Source organism: Cuculus canorus, chromosome 1, assembly GCF_017976375.1.
Source record: "Cuculus canorus isolate bCucCan1 chromosome 1, bCucCan1.pri, whole genome shotgun sequence".
Classification (NCBI taxonomy): Eukaryota; Metazoa; Chordata; class Aves; order Cuculiformes; family Cuculidae; genus Cuculus; species Cuculus canorus.
In genome coordinates this window covers 177,634,020-177,655,844 of record NC_071401.1, presented here as the reverse complement: position 1 = coordinate 177,655,844, position 21,825 = coordinate 177,634,020, and the positions used below count along the sequence as shown (strand labels likewise).

At 39.4% G+C, this 21,825-nt stretch overlaps 1 protein-coding gene across 6 annotated transcripts in view; it reads left to right on the top strand.

Annotated features, from left to right (window-relative positions):
- Positions 1-21,825, top strand: part of PDZRN4 (PDZ domain containing ring finger 4) — a 248,861-nt gene that overhangs the window by 162,908 nt on the left and 64,128 nt on the right. The window contains exon 1 of one of the 6 annotated variants that reach the window (XM_054056315.1): positions 1,155-1,211. The exons of the other annotated variants lie outside the window; for them this stretch is intronic. Within the exon in view, the coding sequence (XP_053912290.1) occupies positions 1,170-1,211 (42 nt within the window). The 5' untranslated portion in view covers positions 1,155-1,169. Of the gene's footprint in view, positions 1-1,154; positions 1,212-21,825 lie in introns of those variants that run through there. 6 annotated transcript variants of the gene reach the window in all.

The following is a 21,825-nucleotide window of genomic DNA, read 5'->3' as shown; positions in this document are numbered from 1 at the left end:
CATTTTGTGCAATGTTTTGTTTTCTGTGCCTCCTTCCTTAGGAAAAAAATCCATTCCTTTTAGTGACACAGAGAGATCACATAGGTAAAGCATATTTCAATCTTTAGCTTAGCACAAACAAAGAGTATAAAAATCCATGACCCAGAGACAACTGCAGGCTTTAGCATCAACTCGGATTATGATCTGCTACCACATACCCAACCTGTATCATCTGTTTTTACATTGCAAAAAAAAATGCAGGACATAGAGGACTTGTATAATATATCTGAATATTAGTTGCAGAATTTGCATCTGTTTACAATGCATGGTCTTGATCCTCAGACACAGAAGCCAAGAACACCAGTGTTTTAATAAATAGCCTTTGCCTTCCTTAGTGCCTTTTTTCTTTTCTGGTCTTTGTTTTTCTGTTCACTTCTCCATGGACCTTAAGTGGCCTGAACTCATGTGTATTGCAATTTTTATATGCCTGTGGTTCATGTATGTTTATACGCTTAGTATTTCCACTAGCCAATAATAGCTACTAGCAATACAGAAAACATATGTGCTAAGTGTCAGAGGTAGAAGGGTGGTAAATAATAGCAAAACAGCTGTGTAACTCTTATAAGAGGGCTTTAATCTCTTGTTCTGTTTTAAGTACTTCCTAGCTGGGATATTTCTGAGAAATAAAAAGAAAGACAGAGAATCATAGAATGGTTTGGGTTGGAAGGGACCGTTAAAGGTCACCTAGTCCAACTCCCTTCCAATGAACAGGGGTTCCTTCCAATGAACAGGGGCATCTTCAACTAGATTAAGTTGCTTAAAGCCCCATCCAACCTGACCTTGAATGTTTTCAGGGATGAGGCATCTACCACCTCTCTGGGTAACCCGTTCCAGTGTTTCACCACCCTCATTGTAAAAAAAAAAAATCTTCCTTGCATCTAGTCTGAATCTACTCTCCTTGGTTTAAAACCATTACTCCTTGTCCTATCACAATAGTTTCTATTAAAACTTTGTCCCTATCTTTCTTGTAAGTTTCCTTTAAGTACAGAAAGACTGCAATAAAGTCTTCCCAGAACCTTCTCTTCTTCAGGCTCAACAACCCTAACTCTCTCAGCCTTTCTTCATAGGAGATGTGTCCCATCGCTCTGAGCATTCTCATGGCACTCCTCTGGACTGACTACAATAGGTCTATGTCTTTCCTGAGGATTCCAGAACTGAACACAGTACTCCAGGTGAGATCTCATGAGAGCAGAGTAAAGGGGTGAAATCACCTCCCTCGACCTGCTGGCCACATTTCTTTTGATCCAGCCCAGGATATTGTCGACCTTCTGGGCTCCAAGTGCACATTGCTGGCCCATGGTGAGCTTTTCATCCACCAGTATCCCCAAGTCCTTCTTGGAAGGGCTGCTCTCAATCCCTTCATCTCCCAGCCTGTATTAATTCCAGGAGTGGCCCTGACCCAGGTGTAGGACCTTGCACTTGGCCTTGTTGAACCTAATGAAATTCACATGAGCCCACTTCTCGAGCTTGTCCAGGTCCCTCTGGGTAGCATTCTGTCCCTGAGATACGTCAACCATACCACTCAGCTTGGTGTCATCCGCCAGCTTGCTGAGGGTGTGCTCCATCACACTCTCCATGTTCTTGATTAAGATATTAAGCAGTACTGGTCTCAATATGGATCCCTGAGGGATGCTGCTTGTCACATATCTCCATTGGGACACTGAGCCGTTGACACTACCCTTTGGATGAGACCATCCAACCAATTCCTTATCCACCCATCAAATCTATATCCTTCCAATTTAGAGGGATGTTGTGGGGGACCATGTCGAAGGCCTTACAAAAGTCCAGATAGATGACATCTGTAGTTCTTTCCTTGTCCACTGAGGTAGTCACTCCATCACAGATGACCACTAGGTTAGCCAGCTGTGCCGTGGCACAGCTGCCTGGGAGATCTTTTCCATGATCCTTCCAGGTACAGAGATGAGGCCATCAGTATGGTTGTTCCCAGTGTCCTCCTTTCTACCCTTTTTTAAAAATGGGTGCAATGTTTCCCTTTTTCTAGTCACCAGGGACTTCACCTGTCTGCCATGACTTTTCAAATATAGTTGAGAGTGGCTGGGCCACTACAGCAGCCAATTCCCTTAGGACTTTGGGATGCATTTTGTTAGGTCACATAAACTTATGTATGTTCAGATTCTTCAGGTGGTCATGAAACTTTGCTCCCCTACTCTCTGCCTTATGGTCCACCACTCGAGAGGTATGGGAAGAGAGATTGCCAGTGAAGACTGGCAGGCTGTGGAAGTTGAGAGATGGCAAGGTTTGTGTTAGCGAGGGCTCCATCAGTGTGTTGGGCAGCCTTCAGTAGTGACCAATCCTTTGCAGACTTGGGCATCAACATACTCATTTTCTGAGGTTTTACTGTTGTATGTTCATGTTTTGCTATTGCTGCTATAAATGTATTTTCTCCATTTCTCTTGAAGAAATAAAGATACAGAATAGCAAGGGGGAGTCGGGACTGGGTTTTTTGGGTTTGTATTTTTGTATTTTTTTCATCTGTGAGCATGTAGATTATGTTTTGGATGTTCAGTTATGTGTGTAAGATATGATCTGAATTCAAGCTAAATCAATTTTGAAGTTTGGTAGGTATTTGATCAGCCTACATAAATACTCAAAGGAGGTAATTGCTGTAGAATTTCAGTATCTTGTAAAGGAAATCAGAAACCTTTGTGAGAAAGCAGAATATGCTTTAAGCCAGTGTTTCGTAGTACTGTTATATCTTCGGATTTTGGAAGCACATCTTGCATATAGTTTCATTCCAGTGAGTCTCCCAATCCCAACTAGGAGCATGGTAAAGAAATAACAAAGGAACTACAGAAAATCTGAAGTATCCTAATCCTTTAAGAAGCCTTTTGACTTTGACATAGTTCAGCAAAAAAATATTTCCTTAGTAGGAAGTATTTTGGTTAAGAACCTGACTTCACAATTTTGATTTCCATAACTAAGAAAAGAAACTCTATAACTAAGAAAACATTTTTCCCACTGAGAAACTGACTTTCCAATCCGTAGTGGTGTCAGAAGGTTGTTGGCTGGAGTCTGAGGAGCCTGACTTCCAGCTGCTATTATTCATGTGAGCTGTGAGATGTTGTATGCTTTGCACCTTTAAAAGACTGCAGTGTGTAGATTTATTTCCAATTAAATAAATACAGTTGTGCGTGATTTCTGAAAGTGTGTTCAGAGATAGAAAGTTTGCCTTCAAAGAGATGAGAATATCCATTTAAAGCATTATTGGTTAGATAGGATCACCTTATTTATCTGAAGAGTCTTAACCCACTGGTAAGCTGGCTGGGAAGGAGATTCCCTTCCAACTCAGCACATTCTATAATTCTACACCGGAGGCTGTAGTTCCTGACAGGACCTCCTACTGTCACCAAAATGTGAATAAAAGTATAACAACATAACAAAGCTGTGAGATTGTATCTGAACAGCACATCACCTCTTTCTTTCTATTTCTGTAACTTACTGTTGGCATTATTGGGCCTCTCCCACAGCTTAAAATGATAAATGCATAGAGGCAGGATGTTTTTTTGGAAAGCTGTTGAGCGATTACTGGTTTACAGTATTTTAGTGAACAAAACAGCATTCTTACAGTTTTCCAAGGTCCTCTGCTACTTGAGACTAATCCGTTGTCACTACATTCAGTTTTCATTCTCACCTCTGTGTGAATACCCTTTTGTAGTTCCGTGTACTGACAGTGTCAAACCAAAATTGAAGCATTCTTGCTTATTAATTTATTATGAATTCACTACACCACCAACAGAGCTTAATCTCTCACATTGACTCCTAGTCATCTTTCAGAAGCGTACAGAAAGTGAAAATGGGCCACTTGAAACATTTTAACTTGATTGGAAAAAATCTTTTGCTTGTTATCGTTTTGGCTCCCTGGTTAAAATTCTGTAGACTGCTGAGCTGAATATGGAAACACCAAGTGTTGTTCAGATGACCACCCGTCATTTTGTGCCTATTGATAGGCTTCAAAAAAGAGTGCTGCGTGCCTGACAGAAGCAAAGCAGCACGCACTGATTTAAATTCGGCATTGTCAAAATAGTGAAGTACTCTTAAGTAAGCCCATTATTGCTAAGGATGTGCAGCATGGCTCAGTGTGTAATTTACGTGAAGGGGGAAACAGGAGGGACAACAAGAGAATAAATATGCAAGTAACTGAGAATTCTAGGGCTGAAGTCACACCTAAGAGTTGGCATGACAGCGAGACTCAAAAGGTTTGCTATCTTTAGTTACAGAGGAGATCTGGTTTTTAAAGGAACATATGGGAGTAACTTCTCAATGCCTGTGAAGGGTGAGACAATAAACAATGTTTTAATGTGTTATTGTTAAACTGCAACAATATAGGTTTAGATCTGAGTTTAAGAAAAGCCTTACAAGGGTAAGAAGGATGTCTTTGGAGTTGCTAGGCATCTGTTAGTAGCAGGTTTTGAGAACAGATTAAGTAAAACTATTCTCAAGTAAATCCTTGAGACGGGTGGATTAGGTGATCATCTGATATCTACCTAGGTTTATTTTTCAACGATTTTACATTGTGTGTGTGTGTGTGCTGTGCTCATATGTGTGTGTGAGGAAGGAGCAAAAGAAAAGGACAGATTATTTTTTCTGCAAATGCCTATATTATAGGAGTAAAGATAAAAATTGACAGTTTTTTAGATTTTAGTGAAAGCTATATGTTCATTTGGTATTCTGTAAAGCAGTAGAGGCATGATGAGGAAAAGTGCAGTATAGCATCACTTGTGGGTAGAAAGGGAATTGGAAAGTAGTAATTATATGGGTTCATTTCTGTGTTTATGCTTATTCAGCCTGAGCAGCAAATTCTTCTGACAGGGCAGAACTTGAAGCCTGTGGCTTTATTCTGACCAAACTCCTCATGGCCTAGAGCCTGTGATAGGCAGGGATGTGACCAATCCCCAGACAGTCCATTCCATAGCCTCATGATGTCCTGTCCAGCTGCCACCAGACACAGCAGCAAGCTTCTCGGACATGGACCGCTGCCCTGCCCTGGGTGTGCGGGTGCAGCGTGCTTTGGTTGTCCTCCTCCCTGCTTGTCTGAGAGCACCCACGCACCATCTGGGATAGGGAGCAAACATTTTAGCAGCTACATGACCTTACAGAAGACAACTCCATACATTTCCCATCTGAAACTTGACATCTGGCCCTAGGTTTTCTGTGTCAGGATAATCCTATTCATTGAACCATGAGCAGCATGTTGTTAAAGAGTCAGTTTGTCAGAAAAGAGGGATCTCAGTTAATCATTTTACAACCATTGTAGTCTGTTGGCAGTCTGTATTACTTTAGGGACAGAATCCATTAAAAAGGTCACACATCTTAGGGCTCTTCTCCCTGCCAGTGGACCAAATGTAAATTATTTTTATGTAGCAGCTGACTGAGACTTTTCTTGCAATTGTTTTAAATGAATGGGTCTTCTTTTTGCAAAATATTTTATATGTGGTAGTTTTGTCCCCACCTGCTGGGTATCATTTATTCTTTTGCATGAATGAGTGTATTAATGCTGTAGTTTGAAGAGAAGACAACAGTCTAATTGCTTGTCTTATTAGCCCACTGGAAATAATGGAAGACTATATCATTGAATTGCCATTTAGCTACCATAGCCCTGGGTGTACATAGAGCATGGCATAGCAGAGTTAAATCATTTATTAACTCCTTAACAACATATATTTAATCAATTTTCTGGTGCTTCAGACCTTGCAATCAATAAATGCCTTTTACTTCCTTGCCCTTAATTAGTGTATGTTTCTCAAGATCAGCTGATTTGTAAGCCACAAATGGTAAATGGTAGTGAGTTCTTTACATCATTAAATGGGACAGTTGTGGATTTTCGTCGGTATACCCTTGTAAGCAAGAACAAAATTAATCTCCCTGCTTGACATGAATCCAGTAACTCTTTTTTTTTTATGCTAAACCAGTGAGCGAATTACTAAGACTAAAACTTGCAAAGGAGAAATGTCTTGTAATAAGACAGGGTTCAAGGGTGTCATCGTAGTTTTTTTCTCCATGTTTGTAATTAAAAACCTGGTGTATTGGCACAGTCATCTATTCATACAAAAGGCTCCGCACAGGTATAGAGTTTCTTAAGGTAGTGCCCACGTTTGCATTCAAAATTATGTCCACTGAGGTCTGAGAGCTCGTTCCTTATTTGGATCAGGCAAGAGCACTTGATAAAAGCACACGTGAGCAGACGGATCTCTTACCAAGATCTAATTATGCAGTTTTAGTCAAATATCAAGCAGATGCTTTTCTGCTTACCTGTCGTTGAAGCCATTTGGTACCACTCTAATATTACACTGACACGAGGCAGGAAGGTCGTTTGTATTCCCCACTGGATCAGACGCCTTGGGTGCTAATTTAATAACTTCACAATCCCAGGAACCAAAGATGAGTTTGCAGCACATGCGTGTGCGCCTCTCCCTATGAGGTGAGCTGGCTGCCATGAGGAAGAAGATGTATTTGTTTGTGTCAGTGTTATATGAGAGGAGAATTGACAAGCAGGAGCACCTTAATGACTTCAAACTACCTGTTAATGATTGTGGCGCTGGTGCCTGCCTGGCAGCCTCAGTCTCCAATTAAGCATCTGCCGGAGCTGGGAGCAGGGCTCTTAATTGGAAAGAAACAGATTCAAAGCAGGTTGCATTTTCTGCCAAAGCAGATTTAGCAGTGAAGCCATGCCTTAATCCATTGTATCTCCTTTCCCACCCCCACCTGGCTTTTCTCTCCATGTTTCCCACCACTGCAGGCACAGCCCCAGAGCAGGGCAGGTAGTGGATGGATGCTCAGCACCTCAGGGGTGTTTGGTTCTCCTCTAACCTTTCGCTGACCTGGCGCCTAGTGATGGATGCTGTCCTAATTGCTGCTTTTTCTTCTCCCAGACCCTGCACAGCACGTGTATGCCCATTAATATATATTGTCTAGTACAGATTCTGGAGATCTGTTTGCAGCTATCTTTTACATTGAACTGATTGTTTAATTGCAGATTAAAGATTAATGCAAGTATAATGATTCCATGAGGACACTTCAGACAAAAGCATCCTGCATCAGGCAGCCTGCATCCATTTTTCAATTTGGCCATAAATTTGGCTGGGAATTAAATAGTAAGTAGCCGTGATTGCAACACTGGTCTCTGAAGGCACTCACGGGAATGAAAATAAATGAACAGGCTCTCACACAAAGCATGTTTCATTATGGTCATTAGTGGACAGATCCTCAGCAGGGACTGAAGGTGAAATTGTCTACAAGAAATGTTGGCACATACCTGATGAAATTGAAATAGTAAAGGAGTATAAAAATTGTTCAGGTCACAGAGCCTACAGATGACAAACCTTTTTTCTCGGTGCTGTGGGTGTAGGTCACAGGAGGTGCAGACATGCAGAGACCCCTAGTATGCATTCCAGCATAGCTATATCTTATATTTTACACAGTATGAACATATTGGGGGAAATATTTACAATGTCATGAATGCATAATTGTGTATGTTATTTATGTACCAGGAGTTACTACTATTCATTTCCCTGGTGATTTTGATGGATTATTAAGGTATTGCTTTTGGTTACGTTTTTCAGGTAAGGGCCCTTTTATTTTCCTTAAAATCCCCACCTGGCTGGTAAGTTGTTTATTTCTCTTCATTTCTCTTCATTGGTGTGACATGCTGTAAACACAAGCATAGAGTGTTTAGGTTGGAGGGGGCAGCTGAAGGCCGGTGGGTCCAACCTCCTCCCAGAGCAAGGTCAGTTTTGTGCAGGTTGCTCAGGGCCTTCTCCAAGAATTAAACCTGCACAGTCTCCCTGAAAAACCCATCCCAGTGTCTCACCATCCTGGTAGCAAAGCATTTTTCCTGATGTCTGACTGGGATTTCCCTCATTTTGACTTGTGTTCACTGCCTTCCATCCTGCTGCTGTGCATCACTTGGAAGAGCCTGGCTCTGTCCTCTCCGTAGCTCCCCGTGAGGCTGTCAGTGCCTCAGTAAGGTCTCCCCGAGCCTTCTCACAGTGCTGGTACCCGTCTTGTGAAATGGGTCTGAGATTCAGGCTTCTGGGAGTAGAATCAAAGCACTGAAATTACAATTTATTTCAGCTCTGATTGGTTAAAACAGCTTTTTGGAGACTCCCCGATGTCTTGCGTAGCTTTCAGAAATCTTAGCAGCAGCTACTAATTTTGAGTGATAAAATCTCTTTTTCATCTGTGTAAATAGAATTTTCAGTATAATTGATGCTATTTTGAGACTAACTAACAGTCCTAAAGTTACGATGTTCTTCTCCTGAGAAAGCAATATCTTATGATAAAATATTTCATTCTTTTTCCAAATAACCGAAGGAATACACTTGCAGTTTACTGAAATGTAACTAAAAGAATCCGTTTGGGGACTACTGAAGCCAGACTTTCAGTGTATTTGGAATAAAAGGAGGGACATCTTTAAAAGTGCTCAGTGTTTCGGGTTTTGTTTATTTTCCATTAGTTGAAAAGTCAGGAGTATTTGTTCAAAAATAAGGTCCAATTTATTCCAGTATTTAGCAGTCTTTTTGCCTTTTGTGGCATCCTTGAAGTTGCACTTATTTCTGCAACTCATTAAAGGGACACCAATTATAGTCTCAAAAGCAGAGATATGATTTAATATTAATAGTAAGTTACAGAATGAGATGATGACATAAATAATATGATGATTAAGCAGACTTCCAATCTTATTGTCAATTTGTGTTCCTCCTTTTAGATTCTTTTTCTCTGTTTGGTTTTTTTTTTTGTTTATATATTGATATGCAAACATTTCTAGTTGCAGGCCATTGGTTATTGCATTCCTATGAAGACAGGACAGCAATCTCCTGATAAATCAACCACAAATCCAGATTTTATAATTGATAATGCTAATCTCTGTTTCAGAACCTGTCAGTGGAAATCCGTCTGCATGTGAACATGTCTCTGTGTGTGTATGAGACAGCAGATAGATTTTTGGGGCCGTAGTGTCTGAGTGGCAATGCAAGCACTTAGGTTTTGCCATGTTCCCTGAGAACAGTATAAAAACCAATGTGGGTAGGTGCTCACTGTTACCTTACTATTTGTAGCATCAAGAAAGAAGCACATTTCATTCCTCCTTTAACCCATTTATCAGTTTTTTGTAGGGATCTCCTTGCTGAGGCCCTACCTTTCAGCCCAGCCTCATGCCTTGTTGACAGACCTCCCACTCATCCTGCTCTTAGCAGACTAGTCTGCTGCTGCCTGCAGGATGCTCCACTCTACAAATTCTTCCCTTTCAAGAGCCAGGATGGCCACTATCTCAAGCTGCATCTGCTTCACCAGAACATACAGATAAACTTGGATACAGAGCTGATGATCATGACAAGGATAAGGCAAGACAAATTAGTACTGCCCGGTGCTTCCTCAAAACCTTTCAAATATCAGGCAAAGAGGACTTTATCAGCAGACACTGTGTCTGCCTCAGTGCTGAGGAAGGCTGCTCTTGTGGTTTTAATTGTTCTGGTGAAGGCTTGATTACGAGCCTTATGATATTTTGATATTCCCAGCAGCCTTGTTGTGGTCTTTTTCTTGGTACTGACAGTCACAGTATTGACAGCTCTGACACTAGAGAGTCTGGTTCTTGCACATGCGCTAGTAGAACAAGCAGTGAAACATTTGCATTTGCCTATTTTTTTTACTCAGTCTACAGCATGCATGTTTATTGTGAGTTTAAAAATGCTTGGAGGAGCAGTGTTACTTCTGTAAGGACAAAGCTTTGAAGCATCTAGGAAGACCATGAAATTAGAGCAATTTCTGTGGTAGAGGTGTAGGGACTGCTGTTCTTCTGTAAACTGTATAAGCCTCCATAACTGTACATGTGACAAGAAGGACTTCTCTGGAATGAGATCCACACTGGTACTTATTTGAAGACTCGAAGGTAATGTAGAATAAAGAGAAGGGTGTCCTGCGTTGGAGAGACTGGTATGTGAGTTGGAAGAATGTGAAGCACGCTTAGCCTGGGTTATGCTCTGGAGAAAAGAAAGTAAGCAGTAAAGTGCAAATGGAAAAATCATAATGAGTTTCTAAGTAACCAACACTGTACCCTAGAGAAATAAGAGATTTGTGACTTCTGCTAGATTTGGTTCATGTGAAACCTATTGTGATTTGGAAGGGAATAAGAATGACTAGTCCTTGTGCGTTCATGTCAAATTTTATATTTCAGACACTCACCTACTTACTCCCAGTCAACCAGGTTAGAGATTTTTCTTTATAACTAGAAATTAGAAAACCAGTTGCGTAGTCTGGGGAATTAGCCTTTTTGTTTTATATGCTCCACATTCCCTTTTCTATACACTGATGACAGTTCTGGGAAAAAACCTTAGGGACCATCCAGACCTACTATAAATTTGGTGGTTTATTTGGTCGTTAAAAGTTAGCTTACTCATCAACATGACAAGGTAATGCAACAGGCAAAGAAAACACTTTTCTAATACATGGAAAAATAGTGTTCTATGTCTTGAGGCATATGACATAGATCCAGCAAACTATTTAGGCTCTTGAATCCCTTTTAAACTCTGCATTTTCAGTTTCTTTAAGGAATTGGGAGCCTTTGAACCAGAATCCAATTGTTTTCCTTCTGGGGAAGGAGTAAGGAATCTGTTTGCTAAATAAACTACAATGAAATACAGAGAATCTCCATGAAATCAAAAGCAGATGAATGTCAAAATATAGTTTAGCAAAGCTACGGTTACCCAGATAGCTTGTGATCTACCTTACCTGGTCAATAAAATTTCATTCTTGTTATTATTTACTTTTCTTGTCTGAATTAGGGCACTATGATGTGCAATAAGATCACTGCATTTTTCAAGGATTCTGCGTTTTTAAAAGTTGCTGGAGTGAAATGCTTTAAAAGAGACAAAAAGACTATCTGTTACCATGCTTGTCATTTTTTTATGATTAACTTCTTCAGAGTTGTAAGTATTTTAGAGGTTAAACTTACTAGTGAAGTCTCTGGTTTTGCAGCTGAGATAATAATGCATAAGAAGGTGTTCTTTTTACTCCAATAGACCACCAATTCTTTGAATATACTCTCCTTTTGATTTTAGAAGATAGCTTTACTATAAATAAGTTAGTGTCACACTTTGTGTAATGAATTCAGAAAGAGGAAGAGAAAAAGAGAAGATTATTCATCCTAGGCATGTTTTATTTGCCTGTGTGATTTATTATAAGGACTTAACGATTCATACCTGTTAGTGATCTGTTTGTAATTGATCAATAATTCAAGTAGCATAGGTGCAGGCTGTTCCAGTAAGCATCCATGCCGTTACAACAACCACTTTGTGTAGATGTGCAAATACAGCTCTGATAAGTATTGTTTGCATGGAAGTACTAGTACTTCATGTACAGTAATGCTGCACTTAGCAATAGCTCTGGAGATGCACACATAGAGCAAGATGTTAGCACTGTGAGCAGGCAGATTTCTATCTTGTTTCAAACACAACACAAGACTCATAGAAATATCAATATTGTTTTCTATCCTGGTTCTTCATGAAGCCAGTTTGAATATCCAGGGTGAGCTTTTTATTATTAGTAGGATATTTCTTTTGTATGGAACCAACGGAGAGATTTTATAGAGAGAGAGACATCAATCATAGTCCAGCATTGCTTCAGGATAATTTAGTTAGGATGGATTATTAAAGAAAGATTAAAGATGTGTTAAAATAGTTTATTTTATATTAATAGCACACCTGAAAGATGTATGGTCATTCCAAGCTGTTCCCATAGGCTATTTATATGAAATGAATGAACTCTGTATGATATATCCATTATGATCAAACATCTGGAGATATGTTGCTCCTTGGGTGAGGGACAGTGTGTTAGCTGGGGAGAAGAAGAGTGAGTTAGTACACAAAGGTGCATAAGAGGAAATATGAAAAAGGTGCAAAACAGAAACAGCTGCAGTTATTCTGCTTCTTGAAAACAGTATGTAGAAAGAGAAATCTTCATTGAGAGAACTGAGAAGAGAAAGAGTGCTTTTGCAGCAGGAGATACAACATTAGCATTCCTGCTCTGGATGGACTGCACTAGATGGAGAGCCTGAGAACTGTGTATCCCAGCAATGTGCTCACTCTGTTGATAAATCTTCCCAAGTGGGCTTTTCCCTCAGCAGCAGCCTTTGCAGTCTGTAGGAAACGAAGGAAATACTTGCTTTTCTGTTGGTGGCACTAAGAATATATTGATGAGGGAGGAGGCGCAGAATGGGTAAGAGTAGCTAAAAAATTAGCTGTCATAGGAGACCTTCCAGGCTATCAACATGTAAACATTTAAATGGAATGCTTTTGATTATTTAGAAGGTGCGTTAGCAGTGGATTTCTCCTTGATATATGTCTCCCTTACTGCTCTACATCAATTCCTTGAGGTGCAGGAAGCTGGACGTGACTCCAGTCTGGAATCAGTGCTGCTCAGGGGCTGCTGAGAGCAAACTCCCTCTTCAAACACAAGTTTCCCACGACCTCTTGGTACATTAAATTCACCTTGTGGTGCATATGATCTCAGGAAGACTGAAAAAGCAGGTCACCCACTCCATGAATGCCTTTGTGAGACTTCTGGCAGTCTTTCATTTGTTATGTGCTGCATGTAATCAAAACAGAAATTGCTCAGATGCTGAAAGATTGGTACCTGATGAAATTGTGACAGGAAATACTTCTAGCTCTGATCTGGTGTTTGCAATGTGTGAGGGAGAGAAATCTGTTCTTGTGGGGTCTTTTATTCACTCTGCTTTCAATAGCTAGAACAATCTGTCTCCATGCTTATTTAATTAATGTGATGTCAAGAGCTATTATGTGTTATATAATATAGAGTGAGTTGTAAACAAAGCAGGATTTGAATTTTCCAAACATACTGCAACCAAAATTAATTGGCATGGGGAAATTGCAGTGCTGAACCTTCTTGGTCTTTTCTTCCTTTTCTATGAACAGTGAATTAGTTTCAGTTTTGAAGCTTCCTGAAATATTACCAGTTTTGCTGTCTCACTTTGAGAAATAGCTCATGTTCTCTCTCAAAAAAGAAAAGGGAAAAACAAAGAGAAAATAAAAAAAAAAACCAACCTCCATGGCTGTTAGAGGCATAAAACCAGATCCTGAGCTTAGTATTATTAGTCTGAAGTAGGTGCAGGGTGCAGTCCTGCATAAACAGTGACAGTATTCAAATTAAGCCGTTAAAGCACTGGAAGATGATCTTAATTAGCAAAAGTCTGCATCTACTTAGCAAAATGTAAGCAAAAGTAAAACTACCTGAATGAAAATTTGTGGTGGCTTGTTGCCGAAGCTATTTTTACCTTCTTATACTCCTGCTGGTTTTTTTATTGTATGTTTTCCTCTACATGGGAGCTGATGCCAAGTTACCGAGTAGCTCATTGTAGTCAGTATCCAAGCTGTCAAGAGGTGAATGAGGCTTGAATGGGATTCATCTGCCCTGTTTCAGGTGTGCACCTGGACTTGGGAAGATTGAGGTAAGAAACAGGCACCACTACCAGGTTGCTGACGTCTTCCTTAACAGCAGTAAATCAGATCAGATGCGTTGGCTTCTTCCCCCATTAGGCATATAGTTTTGGATGTCTAAAAGCCAGGAGAGGTGGATCCTATCTCATGTTTGTGTTGCAGTGTGAGCCTGTGGTAGAATAATACAAGCAGGATGGACACAGCGGCCTGAGGGAACCTCCTTCCCCTCCATGCCTCTCCTGTTGTTATTTATTTGACCTAAACCCTGCTATTGCCTTAATTACGAGCACTGAGAGCACTGGCCTCATGTTGTAATGTTCCTCTGCTTTTCTGTCTGCATTGGCACATTTGACCTCTGTTTATTCTGCTGTGTTTCTGTTTTGCTGCTCTGAAGCAAGCGCAGAGGAGAAAGAAGGGAGAGTGGGGCAAGTTAAATACAATTTCTGTTGTATTTAAGATTAATCTGGTGGTTTGTCCATTCTGACTGTCACTGGAGAAAAAAAATCTTATCTCCTAGAACTCGTCAAGCCTTCAGATGAGGAAAGAAGGTACCCTTTGCTTTTAATTGTTTTCCTTTTGTTTTAAGCAAATGGTAACTTGTACCATGGAACAGTAGGCAATCCGTAAGATTAATCCAAAAGGTGAGCCAGACTTTAAGCAGAGGAAATAGGAAAGCCCTCTCTGCGTTGGGGGGGTTTGTGTGTTTTTTGTTTTGGTTTTTTTTAATCACATTCCTCCTGTGCCTCAGGCTTACAAAAGAGTACAGAAACCCTAACACCTCACTTTCTCAGATAACAGTGGAGGCAACAAAAAGCTGTTCTTTTTCTTTTGATAGTTTAGGTGCAATACATAGAACTGATGTATGACATGCTGTTCCATTGTAAAAGTACCAAGAATATTAAAATACTTCCATTATCAGTCCTTAGCCTCAAGCTTCCTTTAATGATCCTACCATATCTTGTAAGAACTAGAACTAAATTGAGTATGTGACTTCAGAAGGTAGGGACACAGTGACAATTAATGGTTCTTGTCAAAGTCCTGCACAATCAGTATCCATGAATTATGATATCTAGCCACTAGCCCTTTTAATCTCCACTAAAGGTTTTCGAGTTCCTTATTAAAGCATCAATCTACGGCTCTGATGTATTCCCTCAAAAGGAAAAATAAACAACTAATCAAGTAGACACTGTTCTTTGTGCTTTAATTCAAAGGCTGCTGTTGTACACATATTACATTTATATGCTAATATCAATTCATCAGATATTTAGACGTGTATTCTTTTCATCTATATTTTGTGTCCTCGTTAGTATGTCAGTCTGCTGTTGAACTTTCCCCCATTCTCCATTCAGAGAAGGGGGCTAATGCAGTCAGCTAAGTAGATGAAAGAGTTACGGAGACAGGAGTTGGATCCTGCTGTTCTTGTTTTACTCATCAATAAAAGTTGTGCAACTTTAAAAAAATAATTAAAGTAACTCTTAACAATGATGTGAGCAGCAAAAAGAGCTTATAAGTGGTCCGTAACAAGAATGAACAAGCTTTGCCTTAACAAGGTTTCTTTTTTAATGTACTGTATCTGATCATGGTGCGTTATCTAGTTTAGAGAATAACTATAGATGTGCTTGAAGCTTGTGGGATTTAAGAGCTGAGACACATTTATTCCTGGATTTGGTTTGAAGAACCAAGACCAGCAGTTGGTTTCCACTTGCTCTCCATCACTCTGCCTCATGAGTAGCTTGTCATTTTTCTGTGATGAATACTTTTCCTCCATTTTAGCTTGTGATCTTCCATTTTTCATGTAAATGTTACAGTCTAGACCAGTTCACACCACCCGGCCTTCTGGCTTGCAACAGAGCCAGAGCCATGGCTTACTATGTGATTCAGTACAATATACCATGCAGGTTATTGCTAGCAACGTGGGCAGTGGCAGGAGCTGGAAACAGATCTTCCTCTAATGTGTGATGAGCCCTGCATGTTGAATATTTCTTTGTTGTAATCAAAGCTCTGTCATGGCAGCTTTGAAATTTGATATATTTAATGTAGTTTTCCCAAGTGTGACTTTCTAAAAAAAAGATGCAGCAAATCTCTTCTTTCTTCTTTTCTGAAAAATGGGCTCACTGTGACCCTGAGAGAAAGCAGGTAAATTGAGTTGAAGCCTCATTCCCTGGTGCACAACTGTCATGATGTCGCAGCAGGAACTCTGGTTGTTTTAACCTCTTTACTTTCTGCTTTCTCCTCACCCTTATCCTTTTCCAGCAACATGGTGGTACTTCTGGCTTTGGCTCATGTACTTACTCGATCTACTGGTGATTAATTCTAGAGGCTTTCAAGGCCTTGGCTTGTATTTCTTCTTTTTTGTTTGTTTTCTTTTTTTTTGTTTATAAGAGTGGCGAAAGTTTGATTACAAGTAACCTCAATAGTAAGCTTCTGTCTTTGGCAGAGGATCAGGCTTCTATGCACAAAACTTCTGCATAATAGCTGCGTGTCCCAATTTATCTGAGTGGTTACATTCCTAAACTAAGACAGGAAGTTTCTTAGAAGCATGCTTTCACCTGTGATTTACAGTCCTAGTCGTACACTAATGGAAAAAAATGCATTGATACACCAGAATGGAAAAGATGAATAATTTCTTAAAAAGTAAAAGATGGAAACTCTTTTGCATAGATAAGTGTAGATGAAACCATTTCACCCTTCAATTCATGAACTAATTTTACTACCCTAATTAGAGGATTAATTATCTCTCTATACTTCATTAAAACCTTGCAGTTATTTTCCCTGTTATTAATTGGTGACATGGTTTGACGCTACCTTGTGCAAATGTAGTCAATAATATTTGAGAATATTAGTTAAATCTAACTTTAATTAGCATTGTTCTGTAATGGCAACAGATTTATTTACTTTCCTTTCTTTTCCCCGTTTCTTTTTCTTTGATAGTCCACTCCTGGAGTCTTAGAGAAACTATCTAACTTTTTATCCATTTTAATGAAGGTTGATTATATTCATCAATCAAAAAGAAAAATGTACTGTGATAACTTCTTCTACAAATGAAGTAAAATCTGTTATATAACTGGACCTGCAAAACACTAGGTTCTGCTCAGAGATGCACAAATGTCACTGCTACTCAAAATCATGAACTACATAGAGACACTTGAGTATATTATTTTCCCATAATCTATGCCTGACTAAAGTAACTGTTCACTGTTCCAACCTGCTGATTCCTTGTCTTCCCCTCTTTCTCTGCTCTAACTCTGCTTACACCACCTCTTGCTCTACATGTGCTAACTACCCTTTTGTTTTCCTTTCCATAGTTAATACAGCTCAATTTAATTCTGAGCAACTGCTGCAGTCCTCATTTAATTTAAACTTTCTGTGTCTGATTGGGATGAGAGAAAAGGCTTGTCTAGCTGAATTCCATGTATATTCCCCAGGTCTCTTGGGCTGACATTCAGTGATGCAGTAAATGCAGCTCTGCAGTTCATAAATACAAGACAGCAAGTTCTGTGACTGTATTGCTTTGATCTTTGATTGAGTTAAAATTCATCTGCCAGTTTTGTTGAAAAAAATGTTGATTAGGCAATTTCCTACCAGCAGGCTTATGCTTAATACCAAATCAGATATCATCTGTCTGCACCGTTCGAACTTTATGCTGGATCAACAGTTGCCTATTCTCCCCCAGCATCATGTAATTCGCCTTGTACCATAGGCTTGCTATCAGGCACTCCGGCAATACATCAGCAATGTGATTATAATGCAGAGTGATAGAACTGTGCATATATTTAGGATCAGCAACTTGTGGAACTGCTGCATGACCTTTTCTTGTACGAGATATATTATCATGTTCCATGTACTTTACTCATGTCTTTAGATAATAGTAGCAATAAGACCATGACTAACTCTGTGCTGTGTGTCATTGAAACAGAGAAATGCTCTGCTTTTAGCTCATTTATTGAAAACAACAGAGACTAAATCAACTCAAATACCATCTCTCACAGTAGAAGTTAGACATATTCTGATGCTTTCAAAGCCACCTGGTTTTTTTTGATTATTTTTTGTTTTTCAATGTACAGTTGCCCCAGTACCTTCTTAAAGCAGATCCTGAAGGTATACATCAGCACTAGGATATATGAAGCAACATTTTTATAATGTTTGCTCATCTTTTACTGTTTTGCCATATTTTACTGTTTTGATGCACCTTTATTTTCACTGAGTGTAAGGTAGAGAATCTACTCGGAGCAGAATAGATGAATGTTTTCTGTGCTAATGCCTGTGAAAACAAGAGCAAGCCAAGATTTTTAATGGTTCCATTTATTAAGCACACCTCTTTCCAGTCTCCTTCCCCATGAAATATGCAGTCAGAAGCAATTATGTGAAAGAATAGAAGGCAAAGCTTGAGTACAGGTATAGTTTAGTGTTATAGATATGAAGGTTTTCCACATTTCAAGATATGGAATATGAAATGTTAGTGATACTATGTGTAGGTGAACATTCTGCCTAATCTTTTTTGCTCTTCTTACATACACAACTGTTGATCAACACAGCCAGTTTTGAGTACTTTAAAATATCACCTTTTTGCTCTGATCAGTGCTGCCTGAGGTATCACACCTTGGCAGCAAGTGGCTTGCTGTGGAAGATTGACGGGTGGGAGTGAAGGGAGTTATACCTCAGATTCCATGGCTACAGTTTGATTTATTCTCCTTCAACACCTGTCTAATACAAAGCAGTTTCTTTTCTTTACTGTTTATAGAACAAACTTCCTGAGTAAGGCTAACACATAATAGGCTGACATCTTCCAAAAAAAAAGGCTGTTTGGAAAATACTAGGAAAGCCTGATGTCAAGGTGGAGCCAAAATACAAATTGTATTCTTAATGCACTTAACTGACATGTATTTATGTCTTCATTCTAAAGGTATTCACTACTATATAATTTGAGCACGTCTTGAAAACTAGTGATGATATGTTGCGGAATGGAAAATGTGCAAAATAAATTTGAATAAGCAATAGCTAGATCCAACAGAATGAACAAACATGGCTGAATACTGAAGATGGTTTGCTACTAGGGAATGCTAGTTGCAGAGTAAATATGCAGAGTAAGTCCCTTTGCTGTTTTGCTTGTAATTAGGGTAGCCTGCAGAATCCTATTCCAGGAAAGTTTTTGCATGGGCAAAACAAAGCTGATGGACTAGCTGAGTATGATCTACTTGCTGTGGAGAAAGACCTACCCGTAAGTCAGCAAGGAGAGTGTTTTATAGCTAAATGGAATTCCCACTTTTTCTGAAAAGAGAAGATCTTTTAAATGCTATACTTTTGCCACACAAGGTACAGCTGAGATGTAGGGATCGCTTCATAGCCATGTTTCAACTCTTTGACTAGAGTGCTTAAATTTTTTAGTGTCTTTTTGAAAGAGCTGGCCATGAAAATGAAGTCCTCGGGAAAAGCTTTCAGAAATGTATCTGCTGTCAGAACTTGCAGCTTTAAATCTGTGCCACACACTGAAGAAGATATTTGCATGACTGTCGGGAAGAGTGTCCTAGATGTGAAAATGAGAGAATATATCTGTGGTATATGCACAAAAAGTAAAAAGGAAGACAGAGAAAGAGAACTGTAGTGTTAGGTTTTCCTGTAGGAGAAGTGCATACAGCTAGTCTTCCATGTAAAGTCACAAAATCTGTGCGGATCACCTGTACGTGCATGTGTTTGAGGAAGAACAAGGATCTATAAATTTGCTGTAGTCCAATCGTAATGACCAGAGGTTGCAGTGTGTGTATGTGCATGTAATATGTATTATAAATGAAGCATCCATTTCCATTTCAACACTAATTCCCAATAAGCTGGTATTCATCAATATGTGTTTGTTGCTAGATCAATACCTAATCTGTTTGCCAATTTAATTGTATCAGGAGGGTGCATCAGACTGGTAATTTTCTAGTCAGTCTCTTGTGTTAACTGAAAAAAAAAACAGTAAGAAAGTTTTTAGTGTTACAAAGTAACAAAATATTTCAATGCTGACAAAATGCTTTGCATTCTGACCTAAGCAAGCAGAGAACCAAAGCTGGGTTTTATATCAGAACATTGAATATTTTAGGAGCGGAAGATGCATCCTGTTAGATTAATGTAGCTATTTTATTTACATTTACATTTGCATCTGTCCAGCAAAGGAGTGGAGATAATTCAGTGTAGAACCACATGAAAAACACGTTACAGCAGCACAATTGGGAATTTGTGTCATATAAATGGAAGGAAGTCTGTAGTAGAAAAGCTGCTGTGGCAGTTCTTGGCTTTCACTATGTGAGTAGATGGATGAGTGTTTCTGTGACTCCCAAAGCTGGAAGGTTTATGCCGCATTAATTGGCGTGTTTTCATCTGGTTGTATGGATCAAATCCAGCATTTGGCCAGGATGGCTAGAGCTGGAAATCTACCAGCTGTTATATTCTACTATTTAGAAACAAAGTAGGAAAAAAAAAGCTTTTTTGCAGGTTCTCTGTGCAAATGACATTTTTAAAGGATGGTCTGTAAAATTTTCTGAGCACCTGGGATGGTACATGGGAACTGATTGCCAAAAGTAGCTTCCTCGCATGCCCACTTTTAATAGTATTTCCAGTGGCAGTATGCCATTCCTGGAAGCAGGCTACCGAGGTGGAGATGCTTGGTCTGAGCCAGTGGGAGGTTTCTTGCCTTCTCTCTGTGGTTCACTGGAAAAGTTAGGCTCACTCAAACCTAGTGTGGCTTTAGATTATTCTTCCTCCAGAAAATGTTGTTATGACATGACATTTAAGGTGATTTCAAAATAGTCTTACATATTTAGAAGGAAAACAATCTGGTCTCCGAAGGTTGGGATTGCAATGATCTCTTTTCAGCATGGATCTTCTGTACATATGGCATTCTGCAAATTATATATTCTGTTTCACAGAATTGCTCTATTTATTACCGGAGGAAAATAGATTATTAATTACAACCAAAGGCTGTTTTGATTAAATATACAATTAATTAGCTATGCTAAGCCCATCCCAAAGCTACCAATATTTTCAGCTGCATGGTTTCTCTAATACTTATAATTAAAATTGTTCTAAAAAGCCACAAGTTAGCTGTATGTGCACTTAAACTGAAGTTAGCTCTTCAGTGTTTTGCTGGTTTCTGTATGCTGTCTAATTAATCTGTAGTGAATAAATGTACCTAAAATCATCTGAAATACAAGGTAATTTGTGCAGATACGGAACAGTTGAGAGCTTTTACTAGTCCTTGGCATGATTGTTTTATCTTTGGAAAATAATTTCAAAGGCTGCAGATGATAACGGTTTTGATGAAGCAAGCGTGGAAAACAGCATATCAATCAGACACAGTAAAAAAAAAAAGCAGCAGCAGAGACTTACTTACAGAGAGGTGTTTGTTTGTCAGTGTACAGCTTGTCTTTTTTTTGTGAAGGTGCAGGCAACTTGTCGACTGTCCTCAAAGTTTGGGAATCTCACCTGAATTCCTCTGTGCTGTCTGGGAATTTGCATCCCACTCCTGTTTTGATGAACTGACTGTTGCGTGGCTACAAGGTGGCTTACAGCTATGTCTTCCTTCATGAATTATGAATAAAGTTAGGGTTGAGTTTTCCAGTGGGACCAAGAAATCGAAGAGCTCTTGAAAAAAATCCACAGGTCTTGTTTTCCTGTGTGCCATCAGTACTCTTGAAAGATCTCTTTCTCGTTACTGCTGAACTATTTTCAGAGGAAATCTCTGAGGAATTAGTTTGTATATATTGAAACTCTCCTTAAAGAGGACAAAGTGTTTGTCTTTTGGAGGCCCAAATGCCTGGGATTTTTGGCAGATCTGTGAGCGTGTGTGAGCGTGCATGAATGTAGCAGATCCTTTACATCACACAAGTGAAAAATTAAAGAAATAATGATTGTAACTGAGAGATGCATTGTCACCTACTGAAGCACATGTTGTTCAAGAGACTCTAAATGCAGCCCTACACATCATGGTAATGACCAAGATGGGGATTAGAGCAAACGTGTTACTCTACTTTGCTCAGGGTGGTGCTTTATCTTGTGCTCCTCAGCAGCTGCTTCTGCATTTGTCTTTTTCTTCTACTGGCAGTAGAGCTACCCAGTGCACACTACCTTATGGCTGTGTGGTTACAGCAAAGTTGCATAGAGGTCTTAGTGGGAGGGCCTTGGATTTGGATCATCTCTTTCTTGGTGGACACTCCAGCCACAAGACTATACATGTGTCTCAAATCGTGTGGTCACTTGCCACAAGGTAACATTCTGTTGTTTTGCTAGTTTTGTTTTTTTTTTTTTTAATTCTCATTTGTTGCGCTCTCTTTGTTTTCTGTGT